General features: G+C 48.1%; 7 protein-coding genes across 7 annotated transcripts; 4 read left to right on the top strand and 3 right to left on the bottom strand.

Moving 5' to 3' along the window:
- Nucleotides 1-1,268: 1,268 nt before the first annotated feature.
- Nucleotides 1,269-3,066, bottom strand: N7533_003688 (uncharacterized protein; the record flags this gene model as incomplete). The annotated part of the gene is made up of 8 exons (XM_057100338.1): nt 1,269-1,428; nt 1,484-1,671; nt 1,732-2,005; nt 2,059-2,415; nt 2,481-2,560; nt 2,620-2,672; nt 2,742-2,879; nt 2,934-3,066. The coding sequence occupies 8 exons, from the start codon at nt 3,064-3,066 to the stop codon at nt 1,269-1,271; spliced, it is 1,383 nt and encodes a 460-aa protein (XP_056963026.1).
- A 1,392-nt stretch (nt 3,067-4,458) lies between these two features.
- Nucleotides 4,459-5,336, top strand: N7533_003687 (uncharacterized protein; the record flags this gene model as incomplete). The annotated part of the gene is made up of 2 exons (XM_057100337.1): nt 4,459-4,524; nt 4,590-5,336. The coding sequence occupies 2 exons, from the start codon at nt 4,459-4,461 to the stop codon at nt 5,334-5,336; spliced, it is 813 nt and encodes a 270-aa protein (XP_056963025.1).
- Nucleotides 5,337-7,199: 1,863 nt separating this feature from the next.
- Nucleotides 7,200-7,478, top strand: N7533_003686 (uncharacterized protein; the record flags this gene model as incomplete). The annotated part of the gene is made up of 1 exon (XM_057100336.1): nt 7,200-7,478. One exon carries the CDS (start codon nt 7,200-7,202, stop codon nt 7,476-7,478), a length of 279 nt encoding a protein of 92 aa, XP_056963024.1.
- A 556-nt stretch (nt 7,479-8,034) lies between these two features.
- N7533_003685 (Glutamyl/glutaminyl-tRNA synthetase class Ib) lies at nt 8,035-8,313 on the top strand (the record flags this gene model as incomplete). The annotated part of the gene is made up of 1 exon (XM_057100335.1): nt 8,035-8,313. The coding sequence occupies one exon, from the start codon at nt 8,035-8,037 to the stop codon at nt 8,311-8,313; it is 279 nt and encodes a 92-aa protein (XP_056963023.1).
- Nucleotides 8,314-8,781: 468 nt separating this feature from the next.
- Nucleotides 8,782-10,492, top strand: N7533_003684 (histidine phosphatase family protein; the record flags this gene model as incomplete). Its single annotated transcript, XM_057100334.1, has 3 exons — nt 8,782-9,397; nt 9,453-9,582; nt 9,643-10,492. 3 exons carry the CDS (start codon nt 8,782-8,784, stop codon nt 10,490-10,492), a joined length of 1,596 nt encoding a protein of 531 aa, XP_056963022.1.
- A 264-nt stretch (nt 10,493-10,756) lies between these two features.
- Nucleotides 10,757-12,650, bottom strand: N7533_003683 (uncharacterized protein; the record flags this gene model as incomplete). Its single annotated transcript, XM_057100333.1, has 5 exons — nt 10,757-10,801; nt 10,885-11,946; nt 12,002-12,171; nt 12,230-12,364; nt 12,434-12,650. 5 exons carry the CDS (start codon nt 12,648-12,650, stop codon nt 10,757-10,759), a joined length of 1,629 nt encoding a protein of 542 aa, XP_056963021.1.
- A 937-nt stretch (nt 12,651-13,587) lies between these two features.
- On the bottom strand, nt 13,588-18,741 carry N7533_003682 (uncharacterized protein; the record flags this gene model as incomplete). Its single annotated transcript, XM_057100332.1, has 14 exons — nt 13,588-14,269; nt 14,335-14,724; nt 14,794-14,921; nt 14,972-15,106; nt 15,178-15,607; nt 15,674-16,494; nt 16,642-16,725; nt 17,206-17,313; nt 17,363-17,542; nt 17,596-17,635; nt 17,693-17,804; nt 17,854-18,000; nt 18,134-18,198; nt 18,251-18,741. 14 exons carry the CDS (start codon nt 18,739-18,741, stop codon nt 13,588-13,590), a joined length of 3,813 nt encoding a protein of 1,270 aa, XP_056963020.1.
- Between the last annotated feature and the right edge of the window lie 254 nt (nt 18,742-18,995).

Genomic DNA, 18,995 nt, shown 5'->3' with positions numbered 1-18,995 from the left:
TTCTGATATGGCCAAATCTGGATCATGGTGGATCCATGTGAAGCATAGAGCTACTGTACTATTCGTATAATCCAGCTTGTGTTATCAGCGACATTCGGGCGCGCCGGAGTGGTAAGTTTCCAGGCGACCGGCGCTAGACGGCGCTGTTTTAGCGGCTTTGTTGGCAAACAAAGCGAACAACCGTGCTGAGGTACGGAATGGTAATATCTGGCGATGATCAGTGCCGCTATGGCTTTTCAGGAACAGTTCGGGCGGCCCGAGCACCTTCGCGTAGGTTCAACGACTAGCCCATGGAGGATCTTGATTGGAGGAGAAGAGTAGGATAAGTTGCCCCCGAAGCGGGGATTAATAACCTAAAAATTATGACAGATGACAGAAAGCTTCGGCCGGCTTGGCAGTTTCGGCACTTGTAAATTAAATGGGATTTTACAAGTATGGCCACCTAGGCAGATCAATATCGAAATTACAGTTCGTTTGAAAGTAGTCAGTAAATTGTATTGATCTCGGAGAACCGTATGAATTGGTTTATCCTACGGATGCTCTTTTGGTGATGTTTCATTCCAAGGTTCAAGTTATCTCAAACTCCGTCGGAAGATATTGTCCTCTACGCGCCCAGCCCCAGACTCGGACTCATCACAAAGTACTATATCAGAGGTCAAAAAAAGGTAACGAGCTTTACAGATATGGTATCGATGACCCAGCACCAATCGCATCTCAAACCTAATTCTTATTCTAATCCAGCTCCCAAACCAGGAGCGGCGTTGATAGGAACAGAACGGAATAACCGAGTGGCTGGATTGCCACAGCTGGTTTGACTCCGTATCCATGATGGAGCCGCTGCCTAGCTTCGTGCCCGAGCACCTGGTATTTGATGTCGAATACAGCCAGCCAATGCCATGCTAATGCTGTTTGTGGGTGGTAGTTAAGCCGATTGGAGTGGAAGAATTGATTTTCGGGCTTAGAGCTCATCTCATAGTCTTCTGAGTTTATTTGGAATCAAAAACAGCCCTTCAAACAGCCTGAAATACTAAGAGGCCTAGGTCTAGTTTTTGATTTCTCGATCAAGCCTCAACGAAGGCTGGCGAGCCCGAATGTGGCTGCGAAAAACAATAATTTATTTTAGTTGAATTATCAATTCAAAGATTGGGAATTGTAATAGGGGGTTTCCAGAATTTCAGCATATCAATTAAGATCTATACGTAAAGAAATCATGGCTATTCCAATCTAATAAATGGAAGAGAAAAGAACTCAATCAAGGAAGATTCAACTCATGCACAGGCTCCAAGCTCCCACATTTTCACCGATTTGACTATCATGCCACGGTCCTCGGGGGTTCCCCATGAAGGGAGCCAGGACTCCTGAGCAAGGTAAAATTCCTTCATAGCACTTTTGCTTGCATCAACCCATGGCTTGCCGCCTAGTTGGTCTCTAAAGCATTCGAATTCATTAGAATAATCAACCATAGGAGGCATCAAAAACTTACGGGAAGTAGTTGTTGGTTCCACCAACTGCCACATTGAGAATGATATAGAATTCTTGGTCAAATGGAGTGTTTTGGCGGCCAGTCTGACTCCATGGATCACTGGGGACAGTCTTGTTCACAGTACTACCCGCAAAGTTGCCATAGGTCCACATGTTCTTGTTTTTGGTGAAATCAAAGTAGAGGATTTGCTAGAGCCACAAGTCGAGTTAGCGCCCGTTTCGCGAAAGAAATCCAATGAAAATACATACTCTCAAACGACCGTCCAGCCAGGTAAACATGTAGTCCTCAGTCCATTCCAGTCCGTAGGTGTGGTAGCCATCGCCATACTTAACTCGCTGCGCACCCCAGTCAGAAGTACTTTTGAGGTAAGCATCGTTAAGGTAAGTGGTTCCCCAGTGGAGAGTTGACGTAACAATATTGTCACCAAGGGAGTACGTCTCCGCATCATTCCCTCGGCCTTCAATAATATCAATTTCACCACTTTTCGGCCATTCGCCATAGACAGAATCCTCGGGCATCATCCTATTCTCTGTTAGTGAATCTTCAAGCCATCCAGGATGCATATTCATTCTCACCAAATAGCTGGCCACAGCCAGTCACCCTTTGCTAGCTTTGCAACAACCTCAACCCGACCATACTTTATGCTCTTCTTTCCCTTTGTGGTGAGACGAGCGGACCGAACCGGGTTGAGAATCTGTCCAGATGTATCATTGCTTCTAACCTCGCATGCACTCCAATCTGCAAGAGTAGACACACGCTGCTCAGAGTATGTGCAGGTCCCATCGGAAGTCAAATTCAAAACAGTATTATTGAGCAGCTGCGCTTCGGTGTAATGAGTATCTTCAAGAGTCAAGGTTGGGACAATGTGAAGGCCTTCGGAGTCAACGTAGGAATTCTTCGAGTCAGTGGTAGTCCAGTCAAAGGAACCCGTTCTATAGCGAAAGAACTTGAAGTTAGCGAATTTCATATTTTAGCATGAAAATCACCGGGTACTCACCCGAACCCATTTAACTGGACCTCATGGCTCCAGATGCTGGTATCCAAAGTTTTGAAGTTTTCATCTAGAATCATGCACCACTGAAAATTGATAGTCAGATGATATGCTCGAAATTTGAACAGGATGATTGAGCAAGTACATCATGTCTGGGAACCTTCTCGTACTCGGACCAACAAATGTAACCTGAAACACCTTTTCAAAGAGAATTAGAATTATTTGAAGTCCAGCCTTGGAAGTTGCTCGAGGCTGTGAAATGCTTACAGACGGCAATAGCACAGCAAGTGTAGAAAATAATGCTGTCCCAGTTCGGTTTCCTTCTTCCATCTTCCAACCAGGGCTTTTCGAATTCCCCAGTCAGTCGGGAACTTCGGAGGCGCCTGCGAGGACGAGCTGTGGGTACTGATCGTGTCGTGAGCGAGATGCGAGAAAGGTATCAGATCTAGAGGGACATACCTGAGGGGTCACTATCAGCAGACTCAGGCCTCCGCGAGCGAATGGACCCAATTGGGGTTGCGAAACGCGATGATGTTGAAATCTCGTGGTCCAGGGCACGAATGTGACCTGTGGTGGTCTCTGTAGTCTCCATTGTAGCGGGTCAAAGTATAGTTCAGTCCAGAAGGGAAGAAAATGAACAGAGAGGCAGACTTGAGGTAGGAAACTTCCGAGACCCAAGGGCTGTCATCGTCCGAATATTATATGAAAGAGGCCATTTGCCATCTTTGTGGTCGCAAAAACTATCCATAATACCAGCTTCTAGATTCGTTCGCCGATGCCTGGATAATCCTAATGACCTTTTGCCATCGAACATAGGAGCAGCCGGCCGAAGACTTTGCGTGGATAAGGGACTCAGGCGCGGTCTGGCCGCATAATTCCAAGCGAAGTGGCACGGAGGACCAGGTATTGCAAGAAACATTACCGAAGAATACTAGCGATTACTAGTGAGCAAGACTGATAGGGGCTCAGGCCCGCTAAGCTACTCCCGGGAGGGGAAGGGGGAGGGGACATCCCTGTAGCCGTTGACTAAGTGGGCCCTCCTCGTCCTGAACCCCCCTCGCTGGTTGACCCGGCCGACTTATCTTGACCCTTGATTTTCTCACAAGTGGAGTATCAGTCCGAGCTCTATCAACCCCAATCACATTCACTGAAATTACATCACCATTGATTCTAGATCCCCTCCCGCTCATGATGATCGGGGTAAACATGTCCAAAAAGAGGAAGCTTTCTGCGACGCAGTAGTTTGTCCCTGGTTACTACTGGCAAACCAACCACCTGCAAGCTCCTTGTTTTGAGATCTCCTGCATGGGCTCTATTCATGCATAGTCTTGAATTTCGTATTGTTGCCTCATCCCAGTTCGTTGATCCCAGTTCGGTGATGGAACTACGCTACATAAGAAACGGAAATTCCAGACGAGCTCACGGCGCTTCCGTGACTGATACCGGCCTCTCCGAATCGAAAATACAAATCAGCTGAATTTTGGCGCTGCCTGGGTTGTTTTCAGACCACCCCGGCTACCATGTATGTTGTGGCTTAATGATGGCTGAGATTCTCTCCCAATGCAAGGCCATCGTACTTTTCTTCTTCCCTCGCTCATCCTGTGGCTGTACGAATAATCAGTGGGATCAAGCTTGTTTCCTATTTCTTCCTCTTTGGGGGGTTTTATGGCTTCGATGGTGGAAACTCTCGACGAGATTTACTATCTTTCATGAAATCTCCCGAGCCTTCGCTCACCACTACGTTTGCTTGCAGGAGGGTAAACACGGCTCAATGCTCAGAACTCTCTCGGCAGTTTACACCTTTGATCAACTTCCAGTCTCTTATGGCTGAGCTGAGAACCTTGGAATACGGGAATTCCTTTTCCTTCAGATTTAGGGATATATAATGTGTTCAAATTTCCAGAGACCATGAGCTATCCTTCTTTCTCATCATAGCCCTTGACCTCAACTGAACAAACTTTAGAATCCCAAATTTTTCATCAAAATGTCGATCGTCGCCATTCTCCTTGCTGGTGTGACCCTGGCCTCTGCCACGCCCACTAGTCTTAGCGTATGTCCATTATCCACCTCTGCATGCAAAAAGGCCGCGTGGCTGACCAAGTTGATTAACAACAGTTCCTCACTGAGAGGTCTTCGATATCTACCAATGGCGTTTGTGGAGCCTATAACGGCACAGCTAGCTGTGCTGGTAGCGGATTTGGGAGCTGCTGCTCACAGTTCGGCTGGTGTGGCAGTGACACCGATCACTGCGGCAGCGGTTGTCAGTCGAATTACGGAAATTGTGGAGTCTCGACTACTCTGAGCTGGAAAAGCTTAGGCTGTTACTCTGATATCACAGACTCTCGTACCCTCAACACCACCATTCTCGTTCCGGGTCATACCGTTGAGGCATGCCAGTCCGCCTGCGAGAGCGCTGGTTTCCTCTACGCTGGTTTGGAGTACGGCACCCAGTGCTTCTGCGGAAATGCTATCATGAACAGCGCTAGTTCAATTGAATCCTCCAACTGCAATGTCGCTTGTGCCCAGTCAGCCACTGAGATGTGTGGCGGATCCAACGCCATCAGTCTGTATGTTGTCGTGCCTATCTGGCAAAGTATCGGTTGCTACACCGATAGCACTCTCAAGAGAACTCTTGCACAATCATACAATATCGCCGGTAACACCGTTGAGAAATGCCAGGCTGAATGTCAGTCAAATGGCTATGTCTACGCTGGTATGGAATATGGAACTCAGTGCTTCTGTGGCAACAGCATTGATAACGGTGCTACTATTACTTCTGCCTGCGGTACCGCTTGTGCCGGAGATAGTTCAGAGGTCTGCGGTGGCGCGAATGCATTAAGCATGTATTATCTGTTCCATTGATTCTGGAAAGACATCATGATAGGATCGAGATGAAACTGTGCGAGGATCATGGATTGTGAAGTAATATAGGGAACTTGAAGGATCAAATGCATTCAAACTTTGGTCATTCACGCGATCAGTTTGTTGGAAATATTCCCACGCCTGTTATTACCTCTGAGCTTTCAGAGTAACATTCATTTTGGTAGTAGTAGCTTCATTGCCAACTTGGATGTCTCATCATAAGCTACTAGTTCATCATGCGTAAAGGCGAGACAAGGGAATTTGGTAGTTGTAAAGGACTATGGCGAATTGGGCAACCTTAGACAAATAGTTACTGCGAAAGTAGTACTAAGAATCAGTAGCAGCAAGAACGTGTGATTACTAACGTCAATCAAAGCACTTTGACCTCCAAGTTCCCGAGGGACATATACTAGTGATTTTCTCATTTCCGCGGTCGTATGACTCTTATAATTCCAATTTGGAACTTGAAAGCTTGGAAGTAAATTTGAGCATTGAATTCATTACGCTAGTTCTAACTTCAAACTACAGGGTGGCGGTATCTTGATCCGTGATTTTTGGTTTCTGACTCACATTTCAGCCCTTGAATTTTTGGCTTTCTAAAATATGTCACAAATTATACAGCATATAAAGATGTATCAGCAGGCGAAGACAAATAGCACATCGTTCAAGTTTCTCTTCGTTTAGCAAGTATTGGAAAAACTCCCTACTAGTTGTTGCTGGCTATTGTAAGATGGATGAGTCATTCGACAGCACCTCCCCCTTTAACTATTTTCCACTTCCACTTCCACAATCCCTTTTCACAACCCCAAGTGGGGTTTTTAACCATGACCCAATTTGAAATTTCCGTGGCTACTCAAGCCAGCCAGTCGGGACTACTGCCCGTGATTTTGATCGCATCTTTAATTAACCAGGCCTGCCCGTAGGTCAACCAAGTCCGATGCCATTTAGGGACGGAGAAGCTAATCTAGTTCTAGAACTCCAGTCATCAATGTCAACTATGAGGATACTGTCCTTCTTACTGGGTTTGAAGAGTCGGCCATCCGGCTTCGATAGGGTGACAAGTCCGTGACTGGCACTATTACTATTATGCAGGATCTTTGTGCACGGTTTCCTTTCCTGGCGGGCAGGGAGCGTGAAGAAGTAGGCTGTTCTCTCGATTTGCATAGGAACGGGCAAAAATACCTGACACGGAATTTTCATCAAGGAAAGCTTATGGATTTCTCGATTGAACTCCTTCGATACTCTCGACTTCAAGGCTCTTGAACCAACCCTGTAGGTGAGGAGAGCATACCCACAGCCCCGAATGACCTAACTCTTTGAACAAGCGTCTTAATACTCATCTACTGCTCCGATCCTTTGTTTCTGGTTGCTCTCTTTAACATCGGGTATTGCGCTCTGGGGTGCTCTTTGCGGGAATCGTGTCGCTGCTGTGGCCCTCAATAGAGGTACTCTCGTCAACCTAACTCGCTGATACAGGTTCCTGGCGGAAATTTGCCCCTGGAGGATTGCTACTGCGGATGTTCTGAATGCTGTGGCTCGCGAGAAGAAGGCTGCCAAGTCCAATGAGGGTGCCAACTACGACATTGCCCTGAAGGTATGAATTCCAGTCATAGCGATCATGATAGTTGTTACTCAATCGACTCTATGACTACTGTCTTCAGACGATCCGATCTGGGATGGCTTTTGCCGATGACACTGACAGGGAAACAATGAAAAGTCAGCGTGGGCATGGCATTGCCAGCGAGCGCCGTGACCTCACCCCTGAAGAGTCGTTAGCTCACTTTGCAGAGATGAAAAAGGGAACCCGAAGGACTCCGGTGGTATATCCGCGCAGGGACATCCTTTCAAGACAAAAACAAGACCATGCAGGACCCTGTGATTTACCGGTGCAACCCTGCTACGCACCACCGCACACGCGATGCCTGGGTCATATATCCAACATATGACTTTGCTTGCCCGATTTTGGATTCGATAGAAGGTGTTACTCACGCCCTGAGGACCACTGAATACAGAGATCGCAACCCTCATTACCAGTGGATGCTCGATAGTCTTCAGTTTCGCGCTGTGCAAGTTTGGGATTTCGCCCGCATGGACTTCATCCGCACCCTGCTTTCGAAGCGAAAGCTGGCCGAGCTGATATAAAGGGGCGTAGTGTGGGGATGGGATGGTAAGAACTTGAGAATTACTCTGTCAAACGATCTTACTGATGATTATTCCAGATCCTCGTTTCCCCACTATTCGTGAAATTCGGTGCCGTGGTATGACCATCCCCGCTCTGCGCGAGTTCATCCCCAAGCGGGGGTCCCTCCAAATATGTCACTCTTTTCGACTGGGCCTTAATCTGGGCCGAAAACAAGAAATAAATCGATCTGATTGCCTCCCACCACACCTGTATTGAAGATAAAGTTATTGTAAAAGCGACTATCACTGGAGGGCCTGACACTGCTTATACTCAAAAGCGCCAGAAACATACTAAAGATGCAGCGGCTGGCAACAAGGTCGTTGCATTCTCCTCCTCTATTGTCCTAGAGCAGGTTGACGCAAAATCCTTTGAGCAAGACGAGGAGATCACATTGATGAACTGGGGGAACGCTATGGTTCGCAAAATTCACACTAATGGTTCTACTGGTAATGTGACGCACCTTGAACTATAGCTTCATATAGATGGCGACGTCAAGAAAAATAAGAAGAAACTGAAATGGCTATTCACTCAAGGCCAGGAGTTGTTCCTGTTGAATTGGTTGACTTCGACTATCTTCTCAACAAAAATTCATTGGAGAAAGGGGACGTCCTCGAGAATATTCTCAACTTTAACAACGATCTCCGTGTGAGCGCTCTGGCAGACGGAAATGTCTCTGAAGTCAAAGCCGGCGATATCTTGCAGTCTGACCGTAAGGGCTTCTATCGTGTGGATCGCGCCCCGTGTCCTGGTGTTCCTGGTGTTTTCTTCAACATTCCAACCGGAAAGCAGAAGTAGATTTATAGATCATATGAAACAGCGGCTATGCATTTCCTATCTCCTACTAGTAGTACCTACTCTGACTCGATGGTGGCATGTACCTTCCAAGCAGGGAAAGTAGTCGCGTGATTGAAACAGGTCCAACTTTCAATTACAACGTCGCCTCTCTAATTTGTTTCTCATCATCCCCATCCCCCACAATGACGTTACCTTGCAGACGCCCTAGCAAGAGAGAATTGCCCCGAATTATCGGATTATCGGTCGCACGGGGCTCCTTTCCAATCACAATCCATGATCATAATTCAGTGTTGCAATGTGCACAAAATGCGGAGAAGAGAGCCTACATCCATCCCTTTTGGGAATCATATCTGTCGATCCCCCCTCTCTCCCCCTGGCCTATATATCCAAACATGAGCCCAATTCAATCATTTCAAGTTGGATCTTCAAGTGAACACTGGCAATTAATCTTCTTCGGGATTCTCTAGAATGGCCAACATCCCCACGATCGCCTTGCTTGCCCTGGCGGGTGGCAGCTGTGCCGCTGCCATGCCAAATTCACCAACTTCAAGCTCAATCTCGGGCGCCCCCGGACCCACAGGCACTTCTTATCCCTCCGGTTTCGAGATCAAAAAGAGTTGGGGCCACCTGAGTCCCTACGATGACGCTCGACATTTCGGCGTCGAAAAGGGTTTCCCCGTGGAGTGCGAGCTCTCCCAGGTTCATGTCCTTCACCGCCACGCGCAGCGATATCCTACCAGCTGGCCCACCGACGGTGGTGGCATGGAAGATTTTGGCTACAAAGTCGGCAACTACTCCAAGAGAAACCCCGAGAAGAAGGTAGGTTCTGGCCCACTCGCCTTTATCAACGAGTGGGAGTATATCCTCGGCGAGAACCTTCTCCTCCCCAGCGGGGCGGCCACTGAAGCCACTGCTGGCGCCCTATTTTGGAGTGAGTATGGTCGCCTATTGTATCGGGCAGGAAAGGGAGACGCGATCTACGATCCCTCCATGAATACTTTCCCGAATGGTACACAGCGTCCCAAGCCCATCTTCCGCACAACTTCATACCCGCGCATTTTGGAGAGCGCTCGCTGGTGGCTGAGTATGTGTACACCCGTCGATCATCCCAGGCAGATTGGAAAACTGACCTAATCTAGGTGGTTTCTTCGGCAACACCGGGGCAAACAGTAGCTATACCTCGTACGACCTGGTCAGCATCCCCGAAGAGGAAAACTTCAATAACACCCTGTCGTCCACTTCCACCTGCACCAATGGATCCTCATCTGGGTGAGTCTTTTCTCTCTTATTCCCCAAGGCCCACGGCACGCAGGACTGACAAATTTACAGAGACTACTCGGCGGAGAGGTTTGTTCCAACATTTACCAAAGCTGCTCTGAAGCGATTGCAGCAACATTTCCCCGACGACTTCAATCTCACAAGCAACGATGTCTATGCCATGTTGAACATGTGTCCCTACGAGTACGCCACTCTGGGTCGCTCCTCATTTTGCGCCATCTTCACTCAACAGGAGTGGACGGACTTTGAATACTCGCTTGACATGAGCTTCTACGGGAACTTCGGCTTTGGCGCTCCAAGTGGTCGTGCCCAAGGTATCGGATATGTCCAGGAGCTGGCTGCCCGCTTGCAATCTCGGTTGATATACAGCAGCAATAGCAGCATTAACTACACCTACGATGATAATACTAAACAATTTCCCTTGCACCAGCCCTTATACATGGATATGTCCCACGACGACATCATAATTTCGACCCTGACGGCACTTGGCATGGACTACTTTAAATACGGGCCCCACGGCATGCCCGACTCGGTGCCGCATGCCGTCCCGCGGAACTTTGTACTTCAACAGGTCGTTCCTTTTGGCGCGCGTCTGTTCTCGGAAATCTGGACATGTCCCAATGACGCTAAGCTCGACACCTTGCAGGAAATGAAGTACAAGAACCCCGATCTGTCGTCTCAGGTTGATACCACGGAATACATTCGTTTTGTGTTGAACAATGCACCCGTCTCCACCAAGGGAATGAAGGCCTGTGAAGGTTCTGTGAATGGATTCTGCCCTCTGCAAGCTTTCATTGAGTCTGTGCCCGAATTGACCGAGGAGGCAATGTACCAGGAAGCATGCTTTGGCGACTACAACATCACCGAACAGGTCGCCAATGGTCAGCCAAAGCAAACCTAAGTATGTAAAATTTATGGAGTCTATCACTAGAGTCTTGATTTTCTTTTAAACTTGGGATCCATAGATAATCATATAACCGATAGTACCTTGGACCAAGACCTCTGCGATATAGCGTGTTTTGATAATCAGTACTAGCATAGTGATGGATCCATGAATAGTAATGGGATCTGAAATATGAAAAGGAAAGACACAGTCCCGCATTCATCTGGCATATTCAAGTTCAAGTTTGAAGTTTGAAGTTAGACATACACACTCGCAAGTGGACTACCGTGACTGTTTCGACTCCCGGCGTTGCATATAACGGCGCCACTAAAAGTCTTGTGTCAGCAATGATCATTTGCGATATTACGCAAAGAAACACCAGAATAAAGTCGGCATCCATTAATACTTACCGCAGGATTGAAAAAGTACACCGGGATACCGAGGAGGAAAACACCCCCACAGACACCGGCCAGAATGCCCATCGCAGCTGCATAGCTATACTTCTCTATCATCGGATTCAACCCGTAGCTGATGCCAAAAGAAATGATGTTCTTCGTTCCAACTACAGCAACCAGTGCTGGGCCGGGGTTCTTCTCCCACGCCTCTGCTGCGAAGGAGGTCGAGAGAATGAGCACCGAGACAAACGCCACCTGGAGCAACGTCCATCCCATATATGGCCCACCCCAGGTCGACCCCTCTGTAGTAAGACCATAGAGAATAAGAGAGACCACGGTGAGAATACCAGGGAAGATGAGCAGAATCAATCGATGTTCAGGGGTGTGAACACCGCCAGACCTCTTCGCCATACGCAAGATAAACCAGTCACCGAACACACCAGCGTATAACATGCCCCCAAACCCACCGAAGACACCACCCAGATTGATCAAGCCGACATTCTGAGCAGGCCAGCCGTAGCTTTGAAGAACTGCGTCATAAGTGAGAGACATCCCAATCGAAGATCCGAGCACAACCGAAGACAAAAGCGTGGCATACAAAATACCAGGAGAACTGAACGCCTCGAACATATGAAACCAAGATGTCAGAACCAGACGGATTGGGTGCTCCGAGGGCTTACCCCAAGGCCTCAGCATCTCGCGATATGTCTTCTTCACCCTCGTCTCGTCGGGAATCCCCTCGTCACCATCTTGTTGCGCCTGTATATAAGCCTGTGCCTGCTCTCCAGAAAGCACCTGTGTATGACCAAATTGATCCGTCACAACGACATGGCCATTCAACATCTGCGCACGACGCTGATACTTTGTCTCAAAGCAGGTGAAGATGACGATGAAAAGACCAACACCAACAGCAATCACATAGACCCAGTAGAACCAGCGCCAGCCTAGCGCAGCTGCTTCATAGGAGCTGGCTAGATTCAGAGCACTGGTAACCACATTTTGTGTTGCCCAATAGGCACCAAAAATGAGACCGCGTTGGTGGACGAAGGTAACTTCCGAGAGCATTAATGGAAGCAGCTAGAATAGACAGTTAGTCAAAGCAATGATCCACTTTCAAAGAGGGTGCACGAACCGATTCAGTTGCTCCGGTAGCTAATCCTTGAAGGATACGAAGTCCAAGGTGCTGCTCGAATGTTTGGGATACCGCGCATCCCACCGTAGCAACAAGAAGTACAACGATAGAGATGATGGCGGCCGGTCGACGGCCATATACAAGGCCAAGTGGAAGAATCAAGTAATTACCTAGAGTGATCAGCAAATAGGAACGTGGTACAACGAGGTCCTGAAGTCTACCACTTACCCACGCCGACGAACAATGACGGAAAGGTTCCTAGCCAAACCACCTCGGTCGAAGTGTGACCCTGAGGTATGTAAATTTGGAAAAATACACCCAAGATAGCTCCCAATCCACCAACAACGGACAGTGACATGATGGCTAGAAGAAAAGGTCAGCATATGCACAAGAAATAGGGCATCATAGACGCTGAATGGAAAGAGAACTCACAAAACCAACAGCAGCTGACAATCACACCCATCTTCTCCCACTTGGTGAAATTCAATGGATCATTGGGATCAGCACTAGGAACGGGTAACCGCAGAATATCCCCAGACGCATCGACAAGAAGGCCACCATCTTTGCCTCCAACCCTCTTGCCGTCTTCAGTCGAAGTCTCGACATCCTCGACAAATTCAATGTTGACTTTTTGATCGATGTGCGACATGGGTAAATTCAGGAAGGCTAACCACCTAAATGTAAATGCGTAGGTGTGCCTGATGAGTTATTTCTCGCAGCGGCTCCGAAGAAAGAAGAAGAAGAAGAAAAGCGAAAGCGATGCGAGAAGAAGCGCTAGTAATACTTCTTGCTCCCGGGATGGTGTCCACCACGCGCTTGTGCGGGGGAGATAGTGTTGAGCGATTTCGAGACGGGGCTGGACTCAAGGTGCCGGGCAGCCATCACGATTGCCGATGTGTGTGGACGAATAGCGACATTACAAAGTTAGGTATAGTGAAAGCATGCATAGTACTCCGTAAAGACGAAGGATTTTTATTGACCTGTCAGTTGACCCCATGGGGGGAGAGTGGAGAAAGTGGAGCAGCTGTCCACTTGCCGACATAATGCCGAGTGGAGGTGGAGGGTGCCTTTGAAGGGGAAGGAAGGCAACACCAATCAAAAAGAAAAGAAAAGAGGACAAGGAAAAGATTTCGGATCTCCTAAACCAGCGTAGACCTTTTGATCTGAAGGAACAGCAAAAAGGAAACCGAGGCACATACGAACCTACAGCTCTTCAAAGCCAAGCCTGGTGGCTCTTCCCCCCCTGATTGTTCCAAGTTTGTCCAGTCAAAATACACTACACTATTGAGACTGCAGAAGCTCTAAATTTTTTTCTTCTGCGAACTTTTTTCCTCCAATAACTAGTTGGTGCGAGATGTGTTTTGAGAAGAGGCTGTAGAACTCACTCACGACATCCTGCGTCTGGTTTTGATGCAATTGACAAGTCAGCAATAGTAATATTTGGAAATAGTAGATCCTTCTCAAAAGTCAACTGCTTCTCCTTATCTTAGCCGTAGGCTCGTTGGGTATCATTAGGTTTTATATCTCAAATTTCGCGTACATCGCTCTACTATCAAAGGCACCAACCACCACGCACAACCCTGGAATTAAGGGAGATTTCCCAAATCCTCGATAAGCGCGCAAAGATTCTGAATCATAGGGGGAAGGATATCATCAGGAAGAGGCAGCGGACAGTTACCTTCAAACACTTGCCTCGCAACCGCCATAACTGAGCGCGGCTTGGTCAACTCACAAAAGACCTTGACATCAGCATCATTCGCACCTCTTGGATGAAACATCGTGAGCCCAGGTCTACCAACCCCCCCTCGCCAGGAAAACCTTAACCAATTGACTCTCCTCCCCATTCCCATCTCCATCCCCATCCAATGTAATCGCCGGGGGGGGATTTGCTGACCTCCCTCGCTCACAGGCGTTCCGATTTCCAACCGCCGGCTCTCACCACACTGCAACACCCCATAAACCCACAATACCAGGGCAGCGTGATAAATTGAAAGCGAGTCAAATCCACGAAACTGGTAGGCGATAACATTGCGCGCGGCACGGAAGACTTGGCCCGCGTGCCAGATTGCAGTTCGGGCTTCTTTTGTCTGGCTCCAGTCTCGTAGGGCTGGGTAGGCGCGCCGGGCGTCGGTTTCCCCCAGTTTGCCGACAAATCGCTGTATACCGTCCACGTCGATGTGGAGATACATCATGACAAACTCGTTGAGGAGGGTTGTTACGGGGGGTGGACATGGAGTGTCGTTTTGGATTGTGTGGAGGGTTGTGTATCTAGAGAGAGAAAGACAAGTTAGCCGAGTTTTATGGGCTCTGAGGAGTAGAATGCAAGAACTGACAAGTCTTCCTGTCGGCTCTGTAGCCAGAGGCGTGTTGTCGCCTTTGGACCAGATTGAGAGCCCTGCGAGAGCAGCATCTGCTGACGGAATTCCCAGGTTTGAATTGCAAGGCCGTTTAGAAGGGCTGTTCTAGCAATTTCGGCATCGAGTTCGGGTGGTATATGATTGATGAGGGACGGGTCGGAAAGTAGGTCGCGCAAATTTAGTTCTGAAATTTTCATTATCCTGTAACGACTTGTCCATATTTCCCTCCAAGCGGATGCAGTTGGAGCGAGCCATAACTCTCGTGCAGCGGGGAATGGGAGGGTAAGTTCAGCGTAGGATGTTAGAGCTGGTCGATTCATTGCCGTTGCTACCTCAACGTCGTGGCCAAAGAGGTGATAGACGAGGCTGATTGTTTGAAGAAGTCAGTAAGTAAGAGAAGATCCAGGTTTGATTTTGTGTTAATTTCAGACTCACCGTTTGAGAGACTCTTGTCGCACCCAACTATGCCATGCGCGCTGTAGTGCTGCGTCGTCGTCGCCGAGACAGAATGGTGTGATGGTGGAATAACTGGATTGATCAAATATCAAGGCGCGTCGAAGGGCCTAGAGAGGTAAGCAAATCTGGCACGAACATCATGCAAAGAGGAACTCACCGTGCATAGCGGCTGCAGATAACTCTCTGCTATTTGCATTTTACGAGTATAGCCACAGAATATCCCAATATCAATCCATAACATCGAAGCCTGGAGGTATTGTAAATCCCGCAGGACACTGTTATCATCCTCGACCTGTGGAAGCCATTAGCACTGCAGGGAAAGGACTATTATGCCATGATGGGGCCGGGAGGGAAAGGACTCACTAGTTCTGCCAGACCGACTCTGCTGATTTCTTGGAGAATAATTCCCGTCTTACTGATTGAGGGTAATCCACAACAAACGCAGCCTGCAGCAACCAACGCCGTCAAAAGCTCCGGTCGTAATTGTTGATACTGCGAATCATAAAAGGTATATGGGTGAATCCATGCGTCTGTCTCAGTACGCTTGCCAATTCCAACTTTGATCAGGGTATCGAGATAATCCGCCGAGGGGAACGCTGCAACAGAAACTCGAGACCCACCAATGCGAATAACCAATTTGAAAATATCATCGCGTGCTAAAAGAGATAGATTTCCCGGGATCTTGAGAGTTTCCAGACGATCTTGGTGTTTGGAAGGAATGCTGTCACTGTCTCGAAGGGGTATCCTTGTTTCGTCGCTGAACGCGTGTTGGTTTTTTTCTGGGACCCATAACCTAGAGGCCATAGTTCAGCCTCGATTTTTCAAGTTCTGTCGAGAAGAAACGAGGAAGTTGACTTACCACAACGACCGTTGAAACGCGGCTGCGCGTAGACGCGCGGATTCCTGATCATCGAGCAAAGGCTCTCGCGAGTCCTCAAATCCAACTAAAGGAGCAGTTGTGTCTAAAATGCGGTCCAAATCAGGAATGAAATCGGTCCCAAATATATCGTATTCCGCCAGGGTGAAATCGGTGTCCTGCATAAAGTCAAACGCCCTCGGCTGTTGGGTGTCTTGGAAAGAGTCCTCCGCCCCAATATTGGGCAACATGACCTGTTCAAAAAATGCGGGAAAGTTGTTGAGATTAGAATAGGAATGCATTTCATTCTGCGGGATAAATGTGTCAATTGTTAAATCCGTCTGCGATGTCATACTCGTGTCGTAAATATCGGCGCTGCCCGAATAGGAGGCAGATGCGGGTGGCACGCTGAAATCTGAAGGGCCGGAATCTGGCGTTGCGGTGAATGGTGGAAGAGTAGATGGATCTATTTGACTGTGACCGCTGGTCTGTGGAGAATAAGAGATGGACATTGGATAGGAAATTCGTTCGCTGTTTCGACGCGCGCCTCTAGGTACGCGTGCGACGCATTCGATCTGTTTTGTTTGACACCGCTGAAAGGGTACCAAAATTAATTCTGATGAATATTTAAATCTGGATAAATAGTATTCTCTGACTCGTACCTTGCAAGGTCTTTCATTATCGCAACTCAACTTTGCACTTGCACAAGCCTCACAAGCCTGGACAGCGCGCTCTTTCGCCCGCCGTTGTGATGGCTTTCCTTCAGTAGTATCTCGCTCGTGGACTGCCTGATGACGCTGCAAAACATCCCTAATCCCAATTAGCTGTCAGATTCAGATCATAATTTGAATACCAAAGAGATACCTACCGCCGATTAAACCCCCGCTGACAGGTCGGACACTGATATACACGCTCGTTGCGATCTCGGCTCACTTAGCAGCTATCTCACCAATACCGAGTTGAGTACTCACGAGAGTCCAAGTGTCGCGCAAGATGGTCAGGCCGTTCATACGCCTTGTCGCAATGGGGACACCGATGATGCGCAACGTTGCGGGCTGAACGCCGAGGAGTTTCCGGGCTGTCGACCATGATGTGATTGCATGAATTATACGCGCGACTAGAAAGATGGGGAAAGCGTGGGATTTATGGCTATCGGGAGGCAAAGTTTTTGCGGGCCACGTTGCGATGAGCCACTCAGCGACGTTCATTTACAAGCCGAAGTTATCCCACAACCTGGGGCCAGCTTGATTTGCGGGGTTAATTCCTGCCGACAGATCCACTGTATTAGTCAATAGAATTTAGCCTAACGAACCTTGGAAATATACCTGAAGTTGAGTTTGGGGATAGATTTATGACAAGGTTTATTTTAATGGCATTTTAATGGACTAGCTATTTCTATCTTATGCGGTGGAAGATACCTCCTGCTGTTGCTTCCACAGCTTCGCCCCCAGTACATGCAATTGTAATCCATAAATTCATCGGCCTTCCTAAAGGGGATTTAGAATTGGTCCTAACTCAGATCAGGGATTTAAAACGTACATGGTGACTTTCTTGGTGTCATCGGTGGCAGTAGCTGGCTTGGCCGCCTGTCGACTGTAGGCCTGAATGAGGCTGACTCGTGAGTAGCGAGCCTGGAAGATTTCCTAGAAGATGTTAGCTGGCTGTCAACTTGAATAAATCGAAGATTCGTACTTCAAAGATCTTGGAAATATTTTCTGACGACGGAGAATCTGTAATGTTTTCGAAGAACGAGCCCAATGCCTCCGCGTCCTCAATCGCCTGACTGGCTCCCTGCCCCTGAGTTGGTAACATGGCGTGGGCAGCATCACCAATCAGAATCAAACGGTCATTATGCCATTTTTCGAGGGGGTCCTGAATAGACATTAATTAGATCACATAGGTGGCGATCGGAATGGGGGACCAACTAAGTCACGAAGCTGCCACAGTCCAAGGTCTTGAGAATGCCTATTTCGGATTAGCAATTGCATTCTTTCACTATAAAGAATAGTTGACCGTACGTACTTGAAGATACTTGTTACCCAGGACGGATACTCGGAGAATGTCGCAAGCATCTTCGACAATTCGCCCTCGGCAACCCAAGATTGCTTTGCATTTGGGTCCTCATTCATTTGTTCTGTAGAGATCAGTACCCAGAGCTTTTCTCATTTGGATCAGCTGCTTACCATCTGGAACCAAAGCAACAATTCCATATACCTCTCCATTTCTACCCGGACCCATGACAAGACGGCAGTTCTGGGCAACCATCATGGAGGTGAACGGATCTCGAGGGTTGATCTTGGAGCAGAACTCGGGCTCTTCCTTTTCCAGGACTTCACAGGGGATCTGAGGAAACTTAGTCTAAAGAAACAAATCAAATGAGAAAGTCAAAAGCAAACCATGAGGCGATAGGCTGTTGATCAATTAGCAAGACGATCTTCAAGTTTCAAGTGCTCTTCAACTTACCAGAATGACCTGTCGGTAGAGCCGATGGCTCAGCATCAAGTACATGCTTCCGCATTGCGCTATGTCTGCATTTATTTTTAATACAGTAGTTTCGCTGCCTTTTTTGGATTGACATACATTCCATCTGCTCCGATAATCAAGTCACCGGTAACAATTTCACCACTTTCTAGGGTGACTGTTCCTTTCGAAGGATCGCATTCAACAACTTTCGAAGCAGTTCGAACGACAACCGGGTCTCCTTCGCGATCGGGGGACACTGCTGCTTTTTTCAACGTATCGTGAAGATCTCGCCTGTGAAAGCAAAGTCGATCACCCCCATACTCCTTCTTCGATAACAAGGGGACCGTATTCACCAACCGGCCGTCGGTGTTGTAAATTCGGAAACCCTCATCTACGATGGCACGGGCATCACCATGCAACTCTTCTTTCAGCCCCCAAATACTCTCAACAATCCGCGATGCGTTGGGCTGAAGAGAAATCAGGGCTCCAATCTCCTTGTTCAATCTCGACTGCTCCAGAACCGTGATGATTCTGTCTGGCCCGCGCAGAGCAATTGCCGCCGTGAATCCAGCGATACCACCACCGACAATAACAATACGAAAAGGCATGTTGATTACCTTCGAGATACAATTCGCTCAATTCAAACTCAACATACGCATTCGTTTCCTTTTGAGACAGCACAGACCTGTCCACATGATGCTGCCCACCAAACCACCAAACCTCCAGTTCTCCACCCCCACCCCCACTTACCGAACACCGGAGCAAAAAAATCCTCCAACAACCGAAGACCAATCGAGGTCAGCATTAGCGATAGAATGATTTGCCGTGGTGACCGCCGGTGGGCGATTGCCTCCAAGATCCA

The sequence above is a fragment of the Penicillium manginii genome (genome assembly GCF_028828005.1).
Source record: "Penicillium manginii strain IBT 31320 chromosome Unknown utg000003l:1.0-959480.0:1.0-959601.0, whole genome shotgun sequence".
NCBI classification, from domain to species: Eukaryota; Fungi; Ascomycota; class Eurotiomycetes; order Eurotiales; family Aspergillaceae; genus Penicillium; species Penicillium manginii.
The sequence above is the reverse complement of the archived record's forward strand: the minus strand, read 5'-3'. Positions and strand labels throughout refer to the sequence as shown.